The sequence below is a fragment of the Osmerus mordax genome (assembly GCF_038355195.1).
Source record: "Osmerus mordax isolate fOsmMor3 chromosome 20 unlocalized genomic scaffold, fOsmMor3.pri SUPER_20_unloc_1, whole genome shotgun sequence".
NCBI classification, from domain to species: domain Eukaryota; kingdom Metazoa; phylum Chordata; class Actinopteri; order Osmeriformes; family Osmeridae; genus Osmerus; species Osmerus mordax.
Window position 1 is genome coordinate 43,457 of NW_027120393.1, and position 22,414 is coordinate 65,870.

General features: G+C 51.2%; 2 protein-coding genes across 2 annotated transcripts; one reads left to right on the plus strand and one right to left on the minus strand.

Moving 5' to 3' along the window:
• The first annotated feature begins 1,688 nt into the window (after positions 1–1,688).
• On the plus strand, positions 1,689–4,478 carry LOC136938888 (ankyrin repeat domain-containing protein SOWAHB-like). The gene is made up of 2 exons (XM_067231804.1): positions 1,689–1,750; positions 1,873–4,478. Exons 1-2 carry the CDS (start codon positions 1,689–1,691, stop codon positions 3,368–3,370), a joined length of 1,560 nt encoding a protein of 519 aa, XP_067087905.1. The 3' UTR covers positions 3,371–4,478.
• Positions 4,479–5,498: 1,020 nt separating this feature from the next.
• On the minus strand, positions 5,499–20,547 carry LOC136938891 (protein Shroom3-like). Its single transcript, XM_067231807.1, has 10 exons — positions 20,389–20,547; positions 18,385–18,516; positions 14,357–16,327; positions 12,923–14,201; positions 11,477–11,553; positions 10,242–11,081; positions 9,666–10,076; positions 8,210–8,309; positions 7,669–7,953; positions 5,499–7,033 (listed from the first exon to the last, which is right to left on the minus strand). Exons 1-10 carry the CDS (start codon positions 20,541–20,543, stop codon positions 6,695–6,697), a joined length of 5,589 nt encoding a protein of 1,862 aa, XP_067087908.1. The 5' UTR covers positions 20,544–20,547; the 3' UTR covers positions 5,499–6,694.
• Positions 20,548–22,414: the final 1,867 nt, after the last annotated feature.

The following is a 22,414-nucleotide window of genomic DNA, read 5'->3' on the forward strand; positions in this document are numbered from 1 at the left end:
CTAACCACTTCTGACTTTCAATATATACATGTTGTTTTTCTTTAGCTTTCACCTCTTCCACTGCATGTTGTCACTCCACATCAGTCACCTTAACGTATATTTGAATGTAGGAAATGTTGCTTGTATAGATGGATGGTTGTGTGTTTGACCAAGTAGGACAAGTGATAGTGAAGTGCAATTTCTTGTAAGATTCTCTCATATTAATCCACCCACCCCCATACACACACCTCATCCTCAACTTTGCTTTAGTACAATATTACACAGATTGGAATGTTTCTGTTACTAGTTCAGTCTGCATTACATTTGAATTATTTAAATTAAGCAATATAATGTTTTGGATTGGGCCAAACCAGTTTGTGCATTACGATGAAGAAATACCCATCTGAACACCATACTAGCTTACCCCTATGTGTTATTAAAAAAAAAAAACACAAAAAACGTGAGGAAAAAAAACATGCTTGTTTTACTTTTAGCAAAAAGCTCTTTCCTGTTCTGGGGTGACAACTGCCTCTACAGTGCTGAACACCTTGTGGCATCAATAAAGACAAAGTGCCCAAATACGTTATTTAAATGGTCCCTACTTCTTGTTGACTTAACATGATGACAATGTGTTTGAACAATAGTTGGTCTCAGCATTGAAGGCCTAGTATTTTAAGTTTTAGAAAGTTGCAAACGAACAGGAGCACCTACTATACTGTAGTATAGTATGTAGTGTCACAACACTCCGGCTTAGCGTTAAAAATATACTTTCAATAGGTCTATAGAATATATTCGTTTTGTACGAACCTCTACACGGTAAAAAAAAAAAAAAAAATCAATGTTATATGTTGTACTGCATATTTGCTCGAACAACATCCGGAGGTTGCATTTCAGGTAAGCAGGTACAGGTGGAGTTAAAGTTGTCCATGGGTGGAGTTTAACTTGGCGCAGCAACAATTCACAGAGCGAACTTTGAAACTTGGTGCGAACTTACGGCATGGCTACTGATTTTACTCAAGATTCGCTTTTGGGCTTTCTCCAAAGTAACGGCGGAAAGGTTAAAAACTCGGAGCTGTTGTTTCATTACCAGACATTCCTGCGGGACCACGAAAACAAAGGGCAGAACAGGGAGATGTTCAAAAAGTTTGTCAACTCCGTAGCTGTTGTAAAGCAAGAGGAGGGAGTGTCATATATTGTTCTGCGGAAGGCATATTTGCGGCTCGCTGGAGACTTCAACGCACCAAAGACTGGTCGAAAACCTGAGCAAACGGTGAGGGGGAAAGAACGATCACCGCGGGCTGAGGGAAACCAGGACGCGTTTCTTGGTTTGACCGAGAGCCATGTCCAGACAAAGTCGCAGAGGGAATTGCATGTTCCGCATAGCAGTACCAACCAAATCAACACAGCTCAATGTTTGCAGGTGGCAGGAATTCTGAACAACAACAACGTGGATACAGTTAACTTTGAAAAGCCAATTCAAAACTCGTCTCCGTATGCGTCCGGCCGCGCACTACCACAGATATCTAACACAGAGGAGCTATTCCCATGCAATACAGAACCTAAAGTATCAAAACAGGGCGAGAAGAACTTTAAAGCAGAGCCCGTTAAAAGAACCTCGAAGCTACCAGAACTGTGTAACAAACTTAATTACGCTGAGGCTACACTTGGCCAGCCAAAAGAACCAATTGCTCCAAATATTCTACACCCACATGCGGTGGACTTGGAGGAATCTCCTCTTCAACAAGTGGAGCTGCATGCAGTCCCTGGGCAGGTGCCCAGCAATGGAGCAAAGGATCACGGGAGGTCTAACGCAGCAGCAGCCCCATGGCCATTGCACCCGACGCTCGAACACGCTGGTAGAATCTCAACTTCATCCCCCTGTATATCTGCCAGGCCTGCCGCAAAATACTCACATGCTCAGCCTGACTCGGCACTCACACGTAGCAATGGTAGCATTGCCGCTCACAGACCACAGGAGGTGGAGAGTGGAGCCGCTTCACTGGTTAGCTCTCAGCCTCGTCACAGCAGCCTGCCCCTGGAGGAAGGCTACCACAGTCCTCCCGCTGCTGCTCCTGGGTACGTGGACCTCCATCACATCCACCACCAGGCAGTTACTGGGTTATCGTCCAGCCGGGTCAGTCTTGTCCCCTCCTCGACAGGCTCCCCTGAGTGGCCACAGGGCTCGTCTGTCGGGGAATGGACGAGCGATGAGGAGCTGGACTCCAGAGGTCCCTCTGGTGAGCAAGGGTTTAAAGTTCACAGCATGCTCCATCGCGCCGAGCAGGCCAGAAGGCTTTCTCTCATGCATCGCACGGAGAGGAATTGCATGGCGTGGCATCACTCAACGGGTGATCTCGACACCCAGAATCTCTCTGCCATGTCGTCATGGAATCACTCTGCCAGTCATCTAGACAACCAGGAGTCCTCTTCATCAAGGCATCACTCCATGGGGAATCTCCATGACGACCAGGTGGAGCCGGAGGCAGGCCAACCCGGGATTACGCCGGAGCCAGTGCTGCGACCATCTGTCCGGCGCCTCAAGAGCAAACTCCGCAGCCGCATGTGCCGCAGCCTGGGGGCCGATCTGGACCAGCCGTTCACGGAGGACAGCACCTCGGCCCGCCACAACAGGCTCCATCTCCTCTCCACCTCCCTTAACTTCCGCTACCCCTTCTCCACCGGCTCCTCCACCCCCCCGCGGACCAACAGCCACAGGGACCTGGCCGCGTCCCCCGCCCCCAGCGGCAAGAGCTTCTCCTCCAGCGGCAACCTCCACGACGGCAGCTGCTTCCACAGGCAGGCCCTGGTCCCCCTGGAGTCCAACGAGCACGACTGGCTTGTGAGGGGAGCCGCGGGCACCTGGACCGAGATCTACTCCCTCTTCAGAGAGGAGCCCAGCCTGCTCACCAAGAGGGACTTTGTCACGGGATACACCGTGCTGCACTGGGTAGCCAAGCACGGAGACCACAGGGTCCTCAACACACTCTGGTACGGCGTCGATAAGATGGGGATGGCTTTTGACATCAACTCCAAGACCACGTGTGGCTACACGCCGTTGCACTTGGCTGCTCTCCACGGCCACAAGATGATGATCCGCCTGCTGGTGCACAAGTTCAAGGCCAACGTCTCCCTGAGAGACACCAGCGGGAAGAAGCCCTGGCAATATCTCGGAGGCAATGCCCAGGGAGATCTGCTGCAGCTTCTGGGGGCGCCGCTAAGGGCTGGAGGCGCCACCGGGGCAAAGTTCACCACGCCGACCACTCCACTTTCCTCTGTTGAGCGCCTAGCGACCCCCTCCAGAGCTGTGAAACGATCCACGTCCATCGCTGCTTTCCTGAAGCCCAAGTCTCTGTCGAGAAGCACAGGCCTCCACTTGGAGTCCTTTATATGAGAGTGAGTGACTGGACCCACCACCAAGCCTAGGCCTCTGCTGGGAGTCTGGGTGGTCTTGCACCTGACTGGTTTTACGACTCAGAAACGGTTTGACTTCTGTGGTTCAAATATTTCTCCCTCCATTGATTAGTAGGTGCTGACCGCTCATGAACTGGAGTCCTACATGAACTTTCCGTATTTCAAGGTTCAAATGTAGAATTAAGGAGCGGTTTCTCCTTCACTGAATTGGCTTCTCACTAACCTTCTCTCATGGAAACTGGAAAGCTGCCATGTTTTAATGGGGAATGGGAAAAGGTATTTTAAAAAGTATGTCACGTTTGCGGCTTCATCTTACTGACTTAATATCATTTACACTGTTTACAAATTATAATTTGGCTGATTCTCACAGGAAATTTTATATGCACCCATGTTTAATTTTTCTCTGTCCTCAGGCACTCTTTCTGTATCAGGCACCAATGTGGTTATGTCATGGTAAACTGCTAACACAGTTAATGTTTAACCTATCCTTGATTTGACCTCACACAGTGCAAGGCTATGGAGTGTACGAAACGCCTTCAGAGGCTGGTGGGGATACTGTCAGACATTGACTGACAATGGAGTGTGGGAGAGAGGGAAGTTTTAGCCAGGATAAAGCCTCTTTCCCCCCCTCTCCCTCTCGGCATGCTGGCTGTCAGCCATGAATGTGGTGTTCCGGTGGAGGGTCAAAATGAAAGGCCTGTTGTTGGAGCTCCTGGGCTGGTCCATGTGGGACTTGATGAGGCATGTCGGGGGAAACGTGTCCTTTGTGTTGCTTTTTACGGCTCTTCAATAGAGCTTCCAGTTGCCTGGCTGGAGAAGGAAACCTTATTGGGGGAGATGAGTTGATAATGGCACACTCACTCTCATCTTCAAAGTACGGAACAGCTTGAAAGTATGGTCCCTCATATCTTCTCTTCTCTGGGTGTATTACTCTTCTTGAGGACATGTTGGTACTTGTCACTGGGTGTGTGTGGTTGAATTAATACAGTATTTATTTTGTTGTAAAACCTGTCAGGACTTTGCGTCAGTTAGGTAACATGCCATCATGTCACCCTGTCTTACTGTATGAATAAAGGCACCTAATTGTATCTGAATGGCCGTTTGTTTTTGAGGTATTACTTCACTCATTGATGGCTAAGTATAAAATAAATTCTATCCATTAGTACACTAGTTCTCATCCACACTACAGGCTACATCAATAGCACTTAACCCACTGTCGCTACTAATTTCATATCATCCAAGAACACCTCAAGAATATCCATGGTCTTGACCTGTTTTTCTCGTCTTTAAAGTGAGCTGAAAGGGTGAAAATGGACTAGCACCAGCTAGTCTAGTAAAAAAAATACAAAATGTGTGTGCTCACCCCGGAGGGTATTTGCAGTCACCAAAATGTCAAGAGTGCACTTCTTAAAAGGTTAAAGAAGTAAGACAAGAAACGCTGGGCTAACCAACTTTCGTTCATCAGTAACAGATCCGCATTGTTAGAATAGTCAACCCAGTCAGCACTCGCCTTCCCATCACTCCTACATAGTCTACACTACAGTATGTGTAAATGTATGTATTTAAGGACCTTGAATTGGTATTAAGTTACGTCACCATAATCAAATCAACATCTCATAACACACATAGAAATGATTAACTAGGCTATCACCCAGCTATTGTATTACTAATGTGCCAAAGGCCATAGCCTGCTTAATAATACTTTGTAGCAGTTCGTCCATTACCAGCACTTACCATCTTGAAACCCTAGACAGGTCTTCCAACTTCAATACTGCAGCAACAAACTAGCACAGACGAGCAGTATGAAATCCAAGTCACTCTGTGCAGTTTTTTTCACAAGTTTGTATAGATAATTTGCATATAGTATCACCTGTTTTAAATTGGAGAACAGACGCTTCATTTGAATTGTACATTCAGTGGAAAGAAATGGCATATTTCCTGACAACACAGAACCTATTACGTGGTGCAGATATCAACCATAAATAGACAGTAGTAGAATGGTTGAGGCTCATTCTGTGATCATGTTCAAGGTACATTCTGACTTGAGTTGTGTGGTTGGTCAGAAATCATTAAGATTACATTTAAAAACATCAAAACTACACTAAGGCTCTTTTTAAAAAATAGATTTATTTTGCAAACTGAGGATGTTTTTATAATGGTCCTCGTTCTCCGCAGTGTCATAAAGCAAATATTGAATCAGGTTAAGAGGAAATTCACCAGTCAGATACAATTGTCAGACACCAGTATTTATAATTTCCCCTTTACTGAAGAGTTCATGAGACAAATATAGCTGTGATCCATATATTTGTCTGGGAAAAATGTTTTAAAAGTGCTCTCAACAGAATAATACAATTATACTTTTTGGGGGTAGGCATAAAACAGTGTAGGAAGCAGCTTGTTACGGCAACAAACTCAACTCCATACCACAGCAAGTCATAAACATCTTTTTGTGTAATTTGTGCTTCAAAGTGTCTGTTTTCATTGACTTGCAAGAAAATAGTAATGTGAGTGATTTGTTGTTTTGCTTTGTGCTAGTGAGACAGCACAGTCAACAACCCCAGTCTGTCCAATCAGGCTGAGCAAAGTTTCCTTGCCTTCTCTCAAAGAAGCCAACATTCAAACATTTCATTTTTTTGTGTTTATACTCTAAATAGTCAAAATGTTAAGACGTTGGATCAATACATGCAGTCATGTAAAGTATACTCAGTTCTCTTGGTACATAAATAATACGTTGTTGATGATTTCTTAGCTATTCTTTTAGTGCTGAAAGTAGAAATATTTTATGCTTCGTCTGGGATAATAATGAGTGAGTATGCTAGTTTGCTGCATCAAGAAATGGGTCCTAATCAGTAGTCAATCTGCAAAAAAAAGAAAAGGTGCTAGGCTGTAGACAAAATGGCAGTAGTAGTCTTTAAAATGGTATATGGTGAATAACATCTCACACCTTTTTTTTACACTTGCACAGTTAATAGTGTCTAAACTTGAAATATGCTCAAAATTAACACACTTCAACAGTGTTTCACTCACTGCTGGGACAAATTCATGCTGAGGTGAAATCGGGAAAAGATATGTGAAGAGTAGTAAATACATAAATAGAGGCACATCTGCAATTCAGCACTCATGGACCGCAGCCTGCGGAGACAACTCCCCTTTTGTGGTTGCCGTCTGTGTACAGTGAACAAGGTGACTTCCTTCATTTCAGGCTTCTCTATCCTAAGGTACGTTTGTCTAAATAGCCTTGTGATCATGTCGGAGAGGTATCTTTCTCATCAAGTACGATCCTTTTCTGACTGCGACCGGTGGGTCAGAGTGATGTCACGGTGGTGGAACGAACTGTGTGGGTGGGGCCAGGGCCGGTGGCAGTGCTAGACGGAGGGGAGATGTGGTGTTCTGGAGGGAGGCTTTCCGACAGCCTTTTCACTTGCTCCTCCCCCTGCCGTATGAGCTCGTCGAGGTGGCGCTGGCGAATCAGGAGGGCCGGTTTCATGCGGACAAAGTGCTGGTAGTCTCGGAGCTGCGGCCCGCTCAGGTAGCCGCCCAGGATGTCCAGAACCACACGCTCTCTGCGGTCCAGGTTCTCCTTTAACTCGCGGGCATCCTCTTGCTGACTGCACAGCTGTTGGCGCTTCTGCTGCAAGGACTCCTGGGAAACGGTGTACAGACAATGGTAAGCACTGGAATGCTATGCTAATGCTAACATAACCAGTCTATGAGCATTTGTGTATACCTGGCTCCCTCTGTTGGTGGCAATATAACATCATTTAAACTTATGTTTGAGCCTACATTGTATAGAGCCAGTAATTGGCACTCTTTTACTAAATATGTCATAATACACCACTGTTTAATCTACAAGCAACTTCAGGTCATAGTTCAGGTCACATTTCCATTCCATCCCTATGACTCACAACCTGGGAAGTGACCTCCTATGTCCTCCTAACGCTTACCCGGAGACCGATGTCCTTGTATCTAGAGATAGGAACACCTGTTTACACGGGCACTATCCACAGTGCTGTTGAGGAAGGAAGTGACTGACTTCCCCATGACTAACACTAACCAAACACTTCTGTCATGACTTGAGAGGCTAAGGTGCACCCAAGACACCACTACGAGCTCACCAGATAATGACCCAAAACGTAAATATGAGCTTGGTTGACTGAGAGCGACTGAATTCCTTCTTTCCTAAACTGAATTCCTCTTCTTAACTGAATCGTCTGTCATTTATGAGAGGGCCATGTTTGAGAGTGCGTGTCCACGTATGCGTCTGTGCGCGCGCCTCACCCTCCCCTCCGAGCTGTCCTCGTTCTCCCCCTGTCGATCGAGCGCCGAGAGGGAGTTGTCGATGCGGGCGAGTCGCCCGCACAGAGACAGCAGCAGGTTGACTATCTTGTCCAGGTCACCGATGAACATGCGGTACTTGTCACGTTGGTTGGGCTTGCAGCGCTCCTGGATCAGGGCGTCCATGTCACTGCCGAGGATTCGGTAGCGCGCCTGCTCCTCGCCCAGTTCCTGCCTCTCGCCGCGCAGCACTGCCACGCTCAGTGCCAGCGCTTGCAACAGCTCCACCTACAGGGCCGGAGGACCATTATGAGCACAATTACAGGTTCAGACACCACAGGTAGCAAAAGGCCGTCCATCTAGAGGTGTGTTTCTGTCTTTCGCACCACAACAAGTTGTCACTATCCCGAATGAAACTGTCGAGCTTATAGTTATGAAATCTTCAGTCTTTCTGAAAACCCCCCCAAAAAACTCTGGAGAAATATTTTAAAATCATGATGAAGGAAGGTGGAGATAGAGAGGGAGGACAAGAACAGGTGCGGACCTTCTTCTGGTTGAGGTCTGCCTCCTCCTCATCCAGGTCTGTTTCCATCTCTCGCTCCGGGACTGGCACCTGCCCAGCAGAGCAACAGCCATCTTGTTTCCTGTCAGAGCACAAATATGAGACACACCCGTCGATCTCTGAGACACAACTAATGATCGCAACACATTTCAGTCACAAAAGAACTCCTTGTTACAGACGCAACAACAGATAGGGTGAACTCGCGGAATGAAAAGAAACCATTTGTTAAGGGTGAACGTCATTTGTTTCCCACTGGGAGGTATTGATTTGTCACTCACACACACATACTTACGCACATTCACATGCAAACACAAATCACCACCCTACTATCAGGAATGTGCACAGACTTGTTTTGTTTCATGACTGGCCTATTTTGTGGGACAGGCAGAATGCTGAGAACTGCATTCCACAGGAGAATCAGGCCATACATAATCACACTCCGGCTAATCCCAAGACATAACAGAACCGTGGATCATCCACTGTTAGTCAACTGGATTTATAACCTGTCACACCCCTACACCAATGTGGCTCCTTGGTATCCCTAGAAACTACCCAAACTCACAATACTCAATACTTTTTTGAATAAAAAAAAATGTTTTATGTTAAAAGTTTCTTGTATATGAGCATGTTATCAAGTATGAAATATTTATAACATTATACATTTGTATTAGTTTAGGCCTGTGTTAAAGCAATGTCACATGGAGCTTCACATAAACCCATAGAACTGCACCTGAACCAACCTAAAACCTTGAAACGAGACAAGAAAAAACACCTACGAAAACTCCTGTTATCCATCTAAACAAATAATTAAGTTTCCTTCAGCTACGAATATTTAAAATACTTTAAAAAGTGGAAGAAAATTTAGACATAACCGTAACATGCTATGTTCAATCATGCCAGTAGATGGCAATGTTGCCAAAGGCTGATAATCTGATGTTGGCAGATTCGTTTTTTTGCCTGTTTGTATTTCAAAAATAATTATGTAGCAAACATAACATATTAATGTCATGAAATCGAAACACACTCAGGGAAAACCAAATACACAACATTGGATTACTTTTGATGTTTGGAAATCTTTCCCCCCTTGAATTATATATTTTTTCAATTCAAAATTCACCATGAATAGAAATGGTAGGAGCTTATTATCAATTAAAACACAACATGGAGCTTTGTTGGTTCTATTTCAAAGTTCTTATAGAAACCACTCCACTGCTGTAATGATCTAAACACCAGAGGCATAGGAGGTGAGTGATATTATGGTCCATTATGTAATTAGATTCAACAAAAGCTCTTTGTGTGTTCATTGACGTCTGATCTATTTTTAAGACTGATCATACAGTTCTGTAACACAAACTGAAAACCCTACATGTACTTATTCCCAGATTGCCTCAGCAGTAACCAGACGACACCTTGGCTTGTCACGCCCCGCCTCACTCACCTGTCCTCCAACCAGCTGCTCCCCCTACGTTGCCATGGCTCCCACCCGCCCGTGTGATTGGGGAAGATGTCCTCCATCAGGTCCAGGGTGTTCTTCCCCGCCCAGGCATCCAGGAGAGGGGAGAGGGACCTGTCCCTGGACACCAGTTGCCTGGCCAGGGCCTCCACTCTCTGCTCCTCAGCAGACCTCTCTCTCCTGGACAGCAGCTGGGACTCCAGTCCCAGGCTTTCTTGGGCCTCGCAGGCCACATTGCTAGGGTCCTCCTGCTGGAGGCTGTTGGGGGCCTGGGGCTCTGGCTCTGGTGTGAGACTGCGCACGGGAGGGGTAGGTAAAGGGGGGGTGGGTGCTACGTGAGGGGAATGCCCTGCCTCCTGACTTCTCTCTGAACCCAGGATATACCGCTCCTCGGAGCTGCATGGATAAAACACACAAACAGTAAAAGAAGGAGAGTGGAATGTCCGCCTGTTCAAATCTCAAGTATATTTCCCTTTCAAAACACTTCCTCTGACAGATTCAACTTCAGTTTATTTTCAGACACTGAGCCCCGGCGGTGTGGAGAGCCATAAACCGACATACCTGAAGTTGTCCTGTCGCTCATGCCACGCCTCTTCCTCCCAGACTGGCGGGGGAGGCGGGGCTATCTCAGCGGGTGGCGGCGGGGGGAAGTCCTCCGTGATGTCGGTCTCTCTGAGCGGCAGTGGGGGAGGAGGCGGGGAGGGGGGCGGCGGCTCCTCGAGGAACACCTCGTCGTAGTCTTCGCCCGTGAAGGCGGGGGGAGAGGCCGCCTGGAGGCCGGACTCGGAGATCCGCAGGGAGGGGAGGCTCGTCCGGGCGAAGGGGTTCTGATCGGGTCGGCTGAAGGAGGCCTCGAGGGGAGGGAGAGGCTTCCTACTTCCCGTCCTGTGAGGTGGGGGTGGGGGCGGGGACGGGGGCGGGGTGGTCTTTGGCGGTGGGACGGGCGTCTCGAGGCAGAAGTCCTTCAGCGTCTCCTCCGACGTGCTGGTATCACTGGAGATCTGTCTGGTCAGATCTCCCCGTGACCCTCGTCTCCCTTCGGCTGCTGGGCTGGCAGTGCTGCTTCCGGACTCTCCGCCCCTCTGGCTCTCTGGGCTGGTGGCGGCGGTGCCATCCTGAGGCAAGCAGGGGAAGGCAATCGCATCGAGGTTAGCCTGGCTCAGCCTCTCGCTGGCCTGCCAGTCCACGCTGGCGGAGGTGCCGGGTGGGGAGAAGGGGCAGGGGAGGCCCACGGAGGCGGCCAGGCCCGAGGCGCTTTGAGCCCTCTGGCGGTCGGCGCTCCTCTGCCTCTCCCTCCTTATCACGGGGGTGTTGCTCTGAGACGGGCCCTGGTTGAGCAGGTAGCGCTCCATGCGCTGCTGGGACATGGACACGCACCCTTGCCTCTGGCCCTCCGCAGACCTGGGACACACACACACACACAGCGAGTTGAACATTTAGCATTTGGAAATGGTTTCTGTTTTTTTTTTTATGTCAGGGAGTTTTTGTGGCCAGTGATTCCAAAGAGCTGCTCTACAACACAATTCAAAAATAGCAGGGAGCAACAGGGAGCAATGTCAAGTCGACTACCACCACTGACCTATTAAGGAAGGCACCAGGGAAATATTGCCTTAAAAGTCAAGTCTCTTTTTCAAAAACAAAATTGAGTTCCCATCATGAAGGAAGTGTTTCGTGGAGGAAAAAAAAGAGAGATTAAGCTGGAATCTACCGGGAGCAACTAAAAGGAGAAAGCAATGCTCGATGATGCAGGGTGTTGATGAAGACGAGAGAAGGAGAACTGGAGGAGCAACACATACCTGGCAGATGAGAGGGCGACCAGTCCAGGCTCCGTGGAGAAGATCCCAAACATCTTAAGTTCTCCGGACAGGACGTCCTGGAACACAAAATTGCTGGAATATTAGGGCCGGGGGGTGGGGCATCAGAACTAGGGGTCTGGTGTTTCAGAACGTGTTATTTCTTTTCAAACCCAAAATGTAAGAAAAACATTTTTCAACGTGGGTTTATTGTTCTGTGGGACATGTTGGCAGATCGTTCAGGTTAACAGAGAGGTATTGACTTCTATTTGAGGTCTATTGGAGATGAAGGTTATGACACTGCGCTGTGTATCAGCAGGCAGAATGAGTGTTCATATCCCCAGCCATAATGACCTCGCCGGTCCTTTCACGATCATGAAGTTACCTCCAGCACTAGAGATCTCTCTAGGGCTGGAATACCTCCAAGGTGTGGTCATTTGTGGCTGGGGTTTGGCGTCAGAGCTCGTGAATCACGGCATTATCTCCCCTCCTGGTATGTGCTGTAAGAATGCCTGTGAGGCAGTCACAAGACCTCTCCAAGTGAGATCACCGAGTGCCCTATGACCCTAGGTCAGCTGACTGCTCTTCTCATGGGAGCCGTTGGATCCGCTGGCCAACGTCGCCTGTGCTAGATCGGATGGAGTCACCTGCTACCTTCTGGAAACCCCCCGAGCCAAGGTGGGTCTACCACCTCACTCAGAGTCCATATTGAATAGAGACTCCCTTATTCCACTGCCCACATCCATAAAACAACCTTGAAAATACCCAAACTTTTCTAAAAGAGACAAACACCAAAGCTATATAGACGTTGGTGTTTGAAAGCCTCCAACGGAAGCCCCTCACTGGATAACCGTTTCTTCATACCAGAGTGGTGAGGGAGCAGGGGCAAGCATTCCTATGTATGTCCGTGTTTATGCGAGAGTTCTAACTGGTTTTGGGAAGGAGTGGTGTAGGGGGGAGGATAAGTGTCTGTTCTGTCCCCACCAGCCCTTCCCACTAGCAACAGTTATCTAGCCGTTGAGTCCCATCAAGTTTATCACTCTGATCTGACAGCGCCCTGATTCCAGGGGAAGGCTCACTGGCACCACACAGGAAGTCAGAGGATTCTAGGTATTTCCTGTGGGACAGTGGGTAAGGGCTGCCTGCAGCCATCCATCCCTAAGTAGAGGCAAAAACGCTGACAGGGGTCAGGGGTCAACACAAAGGTCCCTCTGGACATACAGTGTATTTACTGTTCATTTACAATCTTACACCAAGACCACATACCTGATATGACACCAACAGTGGCCACCAAATGGCAAAGTAAACAATAATGAGGCCTAAGTTGGCGTTTGCTCATTCCAGCTCTGTTTCTTTTTTCAAGGGGCATTAAACAAGAGAAAGAGAGAGGTATATATGGAGAAAAGTCAAGTATAAAGTGAAAATACACACTAGTAGAGTCTGTGTTACCTGGTTGGAACGTTCTACAGACGGAGAGGAGCGGGATCTGTAGTGCTGGGGGGCCGGTCTCTCCTCGGAGCTTTCCAGCAGGTCCTCAGCGGAGGCTGACTTCCCTGAGCTGTGGGCTGGAGCTGCCCGCACAAAGGGCCCATTATGCTGCAAGGACAGCCCCAGGCTCCGGAGAGGGCCTAAGGCCTGGCCTGAATCAGGTGCTTGAACTGAGGCCGGGCCAGAGGCTAAGGCTTGGATGTTTTGTCTAGAGGGGGCGGGGTCCGGATGGGCCTGTGGTCCGGCGTAGCTCCTGCCAGGGTAGGAGAATCCCTGCAGGCCAGGGGGCAGGGTAGAGCAGAGGCGGTCTCCCCCAAAGAAGCTGTCTGAATCTGGCTCCTGCAGAGACATCAGGCTGGAGGTGGAGGACAGGCTCCGGGTGTCGGCAGCAGCAGAGGAGGCCCCGGGCTGGAGGTAGGCGCTCCGAGGGCGATGGTGGCGTCCCTCGGGTCGCCAGCCTCTCTTCCTCTGCACGTAGTCGGCCAGCGCGTCCTGCTGCAGCTGCCGTAAGTCCGGCCGCGACGTGCCAGCTTGGGGGTCCATGCTACGACTGGCCGCCATCTCAAACATCCTCCGGCGGTCGGCCACGCTGGTCTCCGAGAACAGGAAGTGCTGCGTGTCCCCTTTCCGGGAGGAGGCGAAGCCCTCCGCGTCCGATAGGCCCACCTCGTGCATGTTCTCCGGCTCGGAGTAGGAGCGCTTCTTCTGCTCCATGGTGAGCCGTTTGCGGCCCCCGATCCTGGAGGGGAGGCCTACCGGCGGGATGCTGGGGAGCTGTGGGGGACTGATGCCCCTCACCTCCGGGGTGACCGCGTGCCTCTCTTTGGGGGTGTGAGGGGAGGTGGCCGGCCCTTGCACTGGGGAGGTGGTGTGGGTTTGGGCCAGGACTAGGGGTGGGACTGAGACGGCAGGCTTAGGGCTGGTCTTGGGGCCTCTCCTCTCCAGGGATAATTGCTTGGCGGGAACCGGCGGGGGGGGGTTGCTGGATGAGACAGAGACATTGAGGTCCCTGCGTCTGAAGGAAGTGGAGCAGAGCACCTTAGACTGGGCGTCTTTGAGGGTGTCCCGGTACGAGCGGTTGTAGGACGTTTCGTGGATGGAGCCGAGGAGGTCCTGAATCCCCTCCCTCCAGGTGAACTCCTCCCTCCATGGCAGCTCCGCCCCCCGGATGTTCTCATCCCCCCCCAGGTGGAAAGTGCTCTTGCTCCTCTGCAGTGCTAAACCCACATCCGGAATGCTCCTGAGAACAACACAGGTCAATTGACAAACAGAAATAAAATGGTATTTGAACCGCAATTTGAAATCTCACTTTTTCCTCAAAGCTCTGGAAATACAGGTGGAAATCCATTTTGGAAAACAACAAACAAGACATATTCATCGGTTGCTTTCGTGTACCTGTGCTGGGGTTGGTCGGTGCTCCCTCGCCGCTGGGTCACGTGATCCTCCTGGGCCGTGATGCTGGACCCGTAGGAGCTGGAGCTGAGTGATCTGTAGGCGCCGGGGCTGTTGCTTCTCTCCAGCATGAGGCGCAGGTCCTCCGTGCTAGAGAGGGCACTCCTGTTGCGCTCATGGGGCTGGGTCGGCCTCGGAGGCCCCAGGTTGGTGTGGCTGGCACTGTGGCTGCGCTGCTTGCCCTGCTCGCGACGCTCGAAGCGATTGACCTTTTCGAGGACGGAGAGGCTCCGGGTGGCCTGCGCGCTCCCCTGGCTGCTGGAGCTCTCGGGGCTGGCACAGCGCTGCACTTCCGCCAGGGCGTTCTCGAGACGGGTCAGAGGGTGCTCCTTTGGCTGCTGGAAGGCGCTGGAGTCACTGTGGTGTCGGAGGTGGGCGCTGACCTGGACGGGGGGGACGCCGGTGTCATCACCTCGGGGGGCCTGAGCCACCTGCCCCTGAGCCACTCTGCTGCCGGGCATGGGCGCCGGTTCTGGGTGGGCACTGGGAGGAGCGGGGTGTCTGAGCTGGGCTTCCTCCCTGGCGTGAACGTGGGGCTCCAGCTTCTCTGGGCTCTGGCAGTACCTGGGCTTCTCTGCCCTGGGCTGGACAGGGGTGTAGGGGTCCCTCCTCTCCTGGCCTATAAACTGGGCAGAGCAAGGCCTGTAGCCCTGGCCTTGTGCTGGACCCTCGTGGTTCTGTCTAGGGAATTGCGCCTGGCTCTCGGCCCCTCCGGGTTTCAAGTGAGACCTGTAGAGAGCGCACTTGGTCTGGGACTCGTCGAGGGATTGCTGGGCCGGAGGCCTGGGCTGGGGGAAGTTGTGCAGCTGGCTGGAGGCGGAGTGGGAGTGGGAGTAAGGGGGAGGAGGGATGCTTTGGTATCCGTTCTCCAGAGCCACCTCGTCCATGCTGACCCCCAGCGGCCCCTGAGGGTGTTGCCCTCTCTCCTTAGCCAGAGCTGGGTACACACTACTGGAGCTAGGGCATGAGGTGGGCATCTGGGCAAAGTGGGGCTCGGGCAGGGGCACGGGGTAGATGCCCGTGGGCAGCATGAAGCGGCCGGACTGGACGGCGGGCTGGGAAGGGAAGCCCCCCTGTTTGGGCTTGGTGGTGGGGCTGCTTTCGGGGCTCTTCTCGATGACGGTGTGGAGCTGGCCCTCGGCTCCGTACGAGCCCTTCCCAGAAGCCACGGAGCCGCTGGAGTGGTGCCAGGAGCCCTTCTGCAGGGCTCTCTGGGACCTCGCCTGCTCCAGGCTGGACCACGAGTTGGGCCTCTCGTGATTCCTTATGGCCGCGTAGCTGTCGCTGCGCGTGGGCGGGGCCGGCGCCCCCTTCAGGCTCTCGTAGGAGCTACGGCTGGAGGCCTGGCCCCAGATGGGCCCCACGCTGTGGCGGTTGGAGGCGGGGTTACCCCCGCCCGCGCTACTGCCGCCGCTGCTGCTGCTACTGCTGCTGCTCCCCCGGTGATTGGCTCGGGATGCTCCGCCCCCTCCTCTGGCTTCGCTGTTGCGTAGCAACGCGGCGGAAGCGGAGCTGACCTCGTGCTCCTGGGACACACCCTGCTGGGGGTCGTAGATGGTGCGCACGTAGCGGATGTCCGCCTGCTGCATGCCCTCGGCTCCGCCCCCGGCGCCGCCGGCCCCGCCCCTCTGCGGCACCGTCTCCATGGAGTAGGAGCGCTCCTTGCTGAAGGAAGGGGCCGCCGCCAGGTACTCTGGGATGCTGGAGCTGGTGGAGAAGGAGCTGTAGGCAGAGTCCCGTTTGCTGTGCAAATGGTCGATGCTGTTGGACGACTTGGAGGTGGAGAGCTGGTGGCAGGAGCTGTAGGCCGGGTGGGGGTGGTCCAGACTCTCCATACTGCCTCTTGAGCTGTACTGGTCGGGACTCTTCCTCAGGTAACCCGTCTCGTAGCTGGACAGATCTGTGGTAGATGTGCTACGTGCGCACAGCAGAGGAAAGAACATCAGCTAGCTACAGTGGAATCTTGCTCCAATTGGACACAGAACAAATACACTCAGGTGTACATGTAATACAAAGCAAGGCAGTACACTGCCGGTATCGGGGACGAGTAAAGCAGAAATGGGCACTGTCACTATGGGAAATAGACTTTAACCAAATAAGTAGATAAAAATATATAATATTTAACCATTCGATGAGGTAATGGTTTCGTTTGCTGAGAAAGCAATGGTGTTTGCTGAAGGTTTACAATTTTGTCTTCACAGGTTGTTAGGACCTTGAAAGATATTTCACAGGAAGTTCCACGATCAGTTTTAAACAAGAATCTGCAAACAAAGACTTCACTTCAAAAGCAAACACTTTTCACATCTCACATCTCACTTCAAAGAGATCGATCGATAGGTTCAATGATAGTCCAATGAATGCTGGACCATAAACCAGCACCATAAAACAAAGCCGACAGTGAGAACATCTACAGTGTGTCAAAGTTAGTCAATGAAATCATCATAAAATAATAGGGAACTACCATTAAATTGGGCAACTTTACATACTAAGGGTGTCATGATAGGCCAACTTTGTACACTGGTAGGAAGTGCACATAACTGAAGGCCGTCCTGCCTGTCTGTCTATCTATATCTGTCTGTCTGTCTGTCTGCCTGTCTATCTGCCTGTCTATCTGCCTGTCTGCCTGCCTGCCTACCTGTCTGCCGGTCTGCCTGTCTGCCGGTCTGTCTGCCTGTCTGTCTGCCTGTCTGTCTGTCTGTCTGTCTGTCTGTCTGTCGGCTTGCCTGTCTGTCGGCCTGCCTGTCTGTCTACCTGTCTGCCTGTCGGCTTGCCTGCTTGTCCGTCTGCCTGCCTGCCTGCCTGCCTGTCTGTCTGTCTGCCTGTCTGTCTGTCTGCCTGTCGGCTTGCCTGTCTGTCGGCCTGCCTGTCTGTCTGCCTGTCTGCCTGTCGGCTTGCCTGCTTGTCCGTCTGTCTGTCTGCCTGCCTGCCTGCCTGCTTGTCTGTCTGTCTGCCTGTCTGTCTGTCTGTCTGTCTGTCTGTCTGCCTTCTTGTCCGTCTGTCTGCCTGTCTGTCTGCCTGTCTGTCTGCCTGTCTGTCAGCCTGCCTGCCAGCCCCATCTCTCCTTCTGAAAGTCTGACAACACAGACGGAACTCAGCTGGGCCCTGGGCCCTCTGTCCTTGTATGGATATGTAGGTGCAGCAGGGACGGTGGCAGGGAGTGTGTGTGTGTTTTAATACTTGAGTGTGTCAGTGCGTGTGGGGGAGAAGAGAGAGATGAGGTGGAGAGAGGTATGTGTGCATGCGTGTGTGCGCGGGCCTCCGTACGTTAGTGTGTGTCTACGCCTCAATGTCTTAGTGTGTGTGTGGTAGTTAGGGGGATGGTTGGGGCCTGCTGGTATTTCTGCTGCAGTAATTAATGTTGCAACGTCACAGGCTTGCGATCAGCACAATCGCTCTTATGGCGTGGCTCCCTCAACCGTGCTGAACTCAATTACTGCTCCTACTCTGGAAAAGGGGCCGCAATGTGCCCCCCCCCCCCCCTCCCTCCCTCCCTCCCCCCCTCCCTCTTTCTCTTTCTCTCTGAAGAACAGCCAAGGATGCCACGACATTGGACGGCCAAGAGATACACTCAGACGGGAGGGGGAGGGGGGTCGTCATGGGAACCACAGTGCTGAGAGGGTGTCAATAGGAATGGCCCTCCGTGGCGGACTGCATCGGTGACTGATCACTTTGACTCTGATGTGCATGGACATCCGTTCGAAATTTGCATAAAACTGGGCTGAGACTAAATGGCAAAATATTGACAAGTGCTATGTTCTTGTGGTAGGTGATCTCTGTGTCTCTGTGCAGGTCAGGGTCAGGGTCAGGCAGTCCGGCTCTCGGCATCTACACACATGGGAGCAGAGAGAGAGAGAGGGGTGGGAGGGAGAGAAAGAGAGAGAGAGAGAGAGAGAGAGAGAGAGAGAGAGAGAGAGAGAGAGAGAGAGAGAGAGAGAGAGAGAGAGAGAGAGAGAGAGAGATTTGTAACCAACCTGGAATGATAGGCCTGGTGCCAGGGCGCACCCATGCTGCCCTGTGAGATCTGCGTCATGCTGGTCTCTGTCTGGCCCTCGCCAAGCTTGGTGGAGTGCCACGAGTGAGGTCTGGATGTGGGCTCGCTCCGTCTGGGTGGAGAGGGGGTTGGGGGTCGGTAAGAGGGGGGGGGGGGACAACGACACAGGCTTAACCAGGGCTCTCATAAACACGGAGCAACTCTGCCCTCAAATAATGGCTTGTTTTCTCAGGAATACTGTGAAGGAACTGTGACATCATCAATCACTTTGATTGGTTTGGTGAGTTGAAGGCCCAGTCTTTAAAAAACTTTAAGGCAGACCTGGTGAAGGTTGGTTTTTGTGCAAAAAAAGGTGACAATCTTTTTGCTACAAAAACCCTTGTATCCCTAGTTTACACTATGGGTAAATATCATAACCATTCCATATCAACAAGCAATATTGCAAAGAAAGGATGCATAAAAACTGACTTTAAACAGACCCAATTGAGTAACTGTCATCAGAGTGGCCTAGATATAACACTGGATATCAAAATCCAATCTACACAGTGAGTGAACACATGGCCAAATATATTAATTACAAAGATTTAGAGTCCCGGCTGGAGGTTTTAACACTGGGAGGAAGCCCCCAGGGAATCCACTGTGTAAAAAAAGCCACATCTGAATTGAGTTAGTCACATTAGATCCAATTGTAATGCCTCATAGACTTTGTGACAACACGCCACTGATTCACGATGCCTGTGAACGCAGCTCTTGCAATCTGGGAGAACATCAGCCAGTTCGCTTTTTTAAAAACACATGAAGTGGCTGCATTGTTGAACTCCCAATCGCCCCCCCACTCCCCCTCCCCCCATCACAGACTTCAACAGCCTACAGCTGTCTGGCTGTTTTTTACACAGCATCAGACTCTTACCTCAACTGTCTATATTCCAGAAAACAACACAACACACACACAAAAACAGACGCACACAAACAGTTATAGGGAAACGTGAAACGTATTAAAACCATGAAACTTCAGACACAGGCACGTACATTTGTCAGTTTCATCCTGAGAGGGTATAGCTGGACTTGTGCCACTATCCAAGTCAAGTCCTAGTCTGGTTTTGAGCCTGGTTCTATTGGGCCTGGTTCCGGACCTGGTTCTGGGCCTTCAGCCATTTCAGACTCCAGCTGCAGGATTTCAGTACCCTCACCCCCTCTCCCTGAATCATATCATACTCTCCTCTCTGCCACACCCACCACAAACTGGACACTCAGCAGAGGAAACACAAGCAAAGTTTCACAACCCTCCAAGTGTGTGGGAGCCAGTGAAGGTTGTATATCAAAACCGGCACTGACAGGAATGACCTCTGGTCTGCTTAATACTCAACACAGGGGGTCATCACGTTCAGACCCCACACATCCTGAGAGGAAAAGACAGCAGACAATGGTGGCCGAGCTGTCTTTGAGACCTCATAAACAACATATTCTCCTCCAGTCAGTCGACCCCCCGCAAGTCACATTTGTTACATTCCTCCCCTCTGATGGCAAAGTAAAAGGACAAGGCTGGTCCAAAGCCAGTGCCCTGTGGCACCCCCACCCCAGAGGCCACATGACAAGCCATCTTATTTCATGTTTGTCAGTGAAGACGATCTTCTTGATCCTGAAAACAGAGCACTTAGCTGAGAAGATAAACAGGAAGAGATGCTATCTCTCCCCTTCGGAGGAACATGAAGTGCCTCATGCCCCCACAGAACATAATCACTAGAATATGCACACATAAGCATTTCAACTGGCTTCACATATTGCTAACACGAAAATCAACCTAATTAGCATTTCCACCGTCTATAGAACTACCTTGTGTAGTTCTAGAAAACACGAGGCAAACACTTCATTTGTGCTCCACCCAAGCTAGGAAGCCTAGCCTCAACTCATGACACTTTCAACCTAAAGTCCCAACCAGGCAGCACACCTCCATATGCTACATCTTCAGACACATCAGGGTTACCTGCCAGTGAACCTGAGCACCCGGGAGATGAGGCCCGTCGCCAGGCCGTTGACGCTGGTCTCCGACGGGGACTTGCACAGCGCCCCATCGGACCTGCCCAGGTCCCCCTTCTTCTGTTTCCTCCTCAGCTTCCTGCGGTAGAAGTCCCGTAGCATGGTCCCCCCCTTGTTAACGATGCTACGCTAACGCCGCAACAAGGCTCCGAGCGAGAATGGAAGGCGGCGGGCACCGGCTGGTGGGTTAGGGCCAGTGAAGTCAAGCAACCTCATTAGCCCACGCAATTAAACGTCATTACCTCACGTGCGATAAAGCATGGAGTAAACATCCTGCCCGGCAGAGTACATGGGCACTGGTTAAGTCACGGTGGAATTAGTGAAAGACAGAGAAGAAAGAGGGAGGGAGGGATGGAATGAGGGAGGGAAACAGGGAGGATCTGTAGGGAGGCAGTAGACAAAGAGAGACAGTGAGAGAGAGAGAGAGAGAGAGAGAGAGAGAGAGAGAGAGGGGGGGGGGGGGGAGAGAGGGAGAGACAGACAGAGGGAGAGAGACAGAGAGAGAGAGAGAGAAGGGGGGGAGAGAGAGAGAGAGAGAGAGACAGAGAGAGAGAAGGGGGGGAGAGAGAGAGAGAGAGAGAGAGAGAGAGAGAGAGAGAGAGAGAGAGAGAGAGAGAGAGAGAGAGAGAGAGAGAGAGAGAGAGAGAGAGAGAGAGAGAGAGAGAGAGAGAGAAAGAAAGAAAGACAGAGAAGGATAGGCTGACTAACTGAACCTTCTCAGTCAGAACTGCATTTGAGCACTTCGAGGGGAATACAAACACATGATAGCATGTGGTCACCCACTGAACAATGAGATGTTCTATGGCCCCCTTTCGCTCCCTCTCTCTTCCCAACTTGTATCACTCGGCCACGTGACTCCGGCCCCACTCATCGAGCCACCCCACACCCCAGGCCAATTACCCAGACAGGCGGGCTAGGGAGCCCCAAGGAACCGAAATTAGCTTATTATCTGCCATTACTCAGGGTGTGTCATCATTAGGTGTGCCTCTGAGCTTCCTCTGCCTGGTGGTGACAGCTGTCTGCAAGCTTCTGGCCTGGGCCACCTGGGCCTGAGAGCTAATCTGTGGTACAGTCAACTGGGCCACTGGCTTGGGAATAGACACCTGAGGAGGAGCCAAGGTAGGAGATGACATGGTGACGTACCCTAACCACAAAGGCCTACGTTCGTGAGAAAAACACAAGAATGCCATGTACATGCAAACAAACACACACTTACAGACCCACACTCATGAAAAAACACACGTATTGCACTTCCACACACACCTCTAGCCGTAGGAGCTGGCCCGCTGAGGAAGCCGACTGAAGTGTTGAACAAAGCTACTCAGGAGCCCTGACACCCAATTCAACATGCCACAAAGAGACGGATTTCCGTGGTGTCCCATGATCCTTTATGATCTCCCATGGGAGAAGAAATCCCCGAAACCCAAGCCTCAGGGATTCTGTCTGGCGGGGGGCGTCAGGGAAGGTGCTGTCAGAGCTGCGGACCCTTTCCCCTGCATCCCCCACTTTCCCAGCATCCCCCACTGTCGGGCTCCATGTTTTTGTCATCGGAGGGAGGACAGACAAGGGTGTGTCCTGCTACGGAAACCTTATCTGCACTGTGGGAACGCAGTTTGCCGGGATTAATCTTTTGATGGCCGAGGAAACTGAAATTGGAGAGGGGATTAGACGGACGGGGTGTGTGTGTGGAGGGGGGGCGTCAAAGTAGGGGAGCAGTTCACCACAGAGGATGAGTAAGGGGGGGGACAGAGGGGGTTGTACGGGGGGACGTCTGAGTCTAGGTTGATCTGTCAACATCTGGAGTTATTCGAGTGGTATTTGGATGGTGGAGGGATGAGGGTGGAGGGGGGTTAGGGTTAGGGTCGCCTGCCGCCCGAGTTAGGGAACTAAAAACCCAAATCCAGGCCCCTGGCACTGGGTCTCTGGCTGGAGAGAGATCATACAGCAGCTCCATGTTTTCTATCACAACAACA